The sequence below is a fragment of the Akebia trifoliata genome, chromosome 11, assembly GCF_017979445.1.
Source record: "Akebia trifoliata isolate Shusen 1 chromosome 11, ASM1797944v1, whole genome shotgun sequence".
NCBI classification, from domain to species: domain Eukaryota; kingdom Viridiplantae; phylum Streptophyta; class Magnoliopsida; order Ranunculales; family Lardizabalaceae; genus Akebia; species Akebia trifoliata.
This window is the reverse complement of record NC_141385.1, coordinates 34,654,120-34,656,570: the sequence shown is the minus strand read 5'-3', so window position 1 is coordinate 34,656,570 and position 2,451 is coordinate 34,654,120. Positions and strand designations below refer to the sequence as shown.

At 37.5% G+C, this 2,451-nt stretch overlaps 1 protein-coding gene across 1 annotated transcript; it reads left to right on the top strand.

Annotated features, from left to right (window-relative positions):
- Positions 1-2,215, top strand: LOC147391362 (uncharacterized). Its single transcript, XM_086459058.1, has 2 exons — positions 1-573; positions 1,101-2,215. The coding sequence occupies exons 1-2, from the start codon at positions 1-3 to the stop codon at positions 1,893-1,895; spliced, it is 1,368 nt and encodes a 455-aa protein (XP_086315184.1). The 3' UTR covers positions 1,896-2,215.
- Positions 2,216-2,451: the final 236 nt, after the last annotated feature.

The following is a 2,451-nucleotide window of genomic DNA, read 5'->3' as shown; positions in this document are numbered from 1 at the left end:
ATGGAGAAGAGGTTATTTGAGGCAGCTCAGACAGGAAATCTTGGTGAATTGCACCAACTCCTAAAAGAAAATCCCCTTATCTTTCATGCAATTGCACTTACATCTGAAGAGACTCCTCTACATGTAGCTTCCATGGCTGGGCGCCTTAATTTTGTGAAGGAAATAGTAAGATTGAAGCCCGAATTCGCCGCAGAATTGAATCAAGATGGGTTTAGCCCTATGCAAATAGCTTCTGCGAATGGGTATTTAGAGATTGTGAAGGAGCTTTTGATGATCAACAGAGATCATTGTCGTCGTAAGAGTATAGACAGAAGAACTGCCCTTCACTATGCAGCTATCAAAGGTAGAGCTGATGTTATAAGTGAATTGCTGTCAACTTGTCCTGAGTCTGTCGAAGATGTGGCGATTCGTGGTGAAACTGCTTTTCACCTTGCGGTGAAGAATAAACAGTTCGAAGCCTTTGAGGTTTTGGTTTTAAAGCTCAGACAGTTGAAAAAGGAGGATGTATTAAATTGGAAGGATGATCAAGGCAACACTGTTTTGCACATCGCAACCCGCACGAAACAAAGAGAGGTGAGTAAAAAAAAAAAAAAAAAACTAGAGTGGTAAGTACCTACCCCATGTTTGTGTTTCAAAGCTTGACGAGTGGGCTTAAGACTGGGTGGAGTTGATTCAAATTGATTGAATATGAAGATGAGTCAATCCTAAAACTCACTTGAACCAATTAACTAAGTCAAATTGGAAGCACAGAGTTGGGGTCATTTTGCATTGGCAAATGATTTACATGCTCCAAATAAGATCTTGAGTGCAAAATCGCCACAAATGGATTGTGTATGACAATTAGAAAAAATGACCTGATGAAAACTATTTCTTCTTCTTCATGTTTTTCCATTTCTGATTATGAAGAAATCAGGTAGTTGCATTGTATTTTAGAATCTGATTGTGATCGAGAATCGGATTCTAGAATCCATACCAAATGTCCCCTAAGAAATATTTTCCTGAAACGATTATAATCGAGTTGTAAATGAATTCAAATGGAATACTTTTTATGTTTTATAAAATTGAGTAAGTGTAACGCAAGGAGAACAATTTGCGAACAGGTGGTGGAGTTGTTGCTTAGCAAGAATACTAGCAGTGTTGGGGTGGTGGAAGTAAATTCCATGAATGAAAGTGGAATCACAGCTCTTGATATATTACTTATTTGTCAAAGTGAAGAATATGATAGAGAAATCAAATATTTTCTCAAAAGCGTTGGAGCCAAGAAAGCACGAGACGTTCTTTCCTCAATACCAGCACAACCAACCAATACTCAAAGTCAATCTCCTCCAAATAACCTTCCTTCACCAGAATCATCTCAATCTCCATTTGATCGCTTGGTGGAATACTTCAAGTTTCAAAGGGGTAGAGATTCCCCAAGCGATGCACAAACTGCACTATTGGTGATAGCGGTACTAATTGCAGCGACAACTTACCAAGCGGGACTCAGCCCACCCGGAGTTGTTTGGCAGGATGACAATAGTACTGCCATTAACTCCAAAATAACGTCCCATTCTGCAGGGAAGGCAATTTTGAGTTCTAAAAACAAAATATCATATGTTATATTCCTATGTTTCAACTCAGTTGGATTTTATACTTCTCTTTTCACAATAATGGTCCTCACACGTGGATTTCCATTGAAGTTGGAGCTTGAAATCTGCATTTTGGCCATGTATTTCACTTATCCTACTGCTATGCTCGCTATTACGCCCAATAATGGATTAACCATCCTAATCAATGTGTTTTCAGCAATTTTCCCAATGGGAATGCCACTTATAGCCCGGTGGATGCGCCTATTTTTGGAGAATAGGAGATGTTTCTTCTCTATAAGAAGTAGAAGTAATCTTGGGTTCTGTTGATCAACTGGTCAAGAATCACTCTACTATGTTTCTTTGGATGTCATGTGTACAAAATGAACACTTTTTCTAGTTTTTCCTCTCCAATGTATAGTTGGAAGTCTGGGAGTAATGCAGAGCTAAACAAATGAGCCCATTTGTAGTTGAGGAGCACCAACGACCTCAAAATCTTCAAGGATGATTGAAGCCACCGTTCTTAAGCTTTCAACTTTATAATTATTTGTTATCTTTTCCTTTTGTTTTCTTTTGAGATGGAGGAAAAAGGTCGTGTGATGGCTTTAATTTGTAATTTTTATTGTTCATTTTCTTAATTCATATTTTATTAGCTAAGCAATGTTGTAAGTAAAGAACTTCAAATAAATGAAGGAATTTAGAAGAATAATTTATTTTCCTCTTTTTCTCATGAGGAGAATGATTACATTGGTGTTGTATTTATAGACATACTTCGTTCTTGATCTTTCCTTATTTTAGGGAGTACACGGTAACACGAGATGAGAATGGAGAGAGAATCACTAGAGATAAGAAGAGAATAGATCTAGGAGAAAATTAAGTCATACGT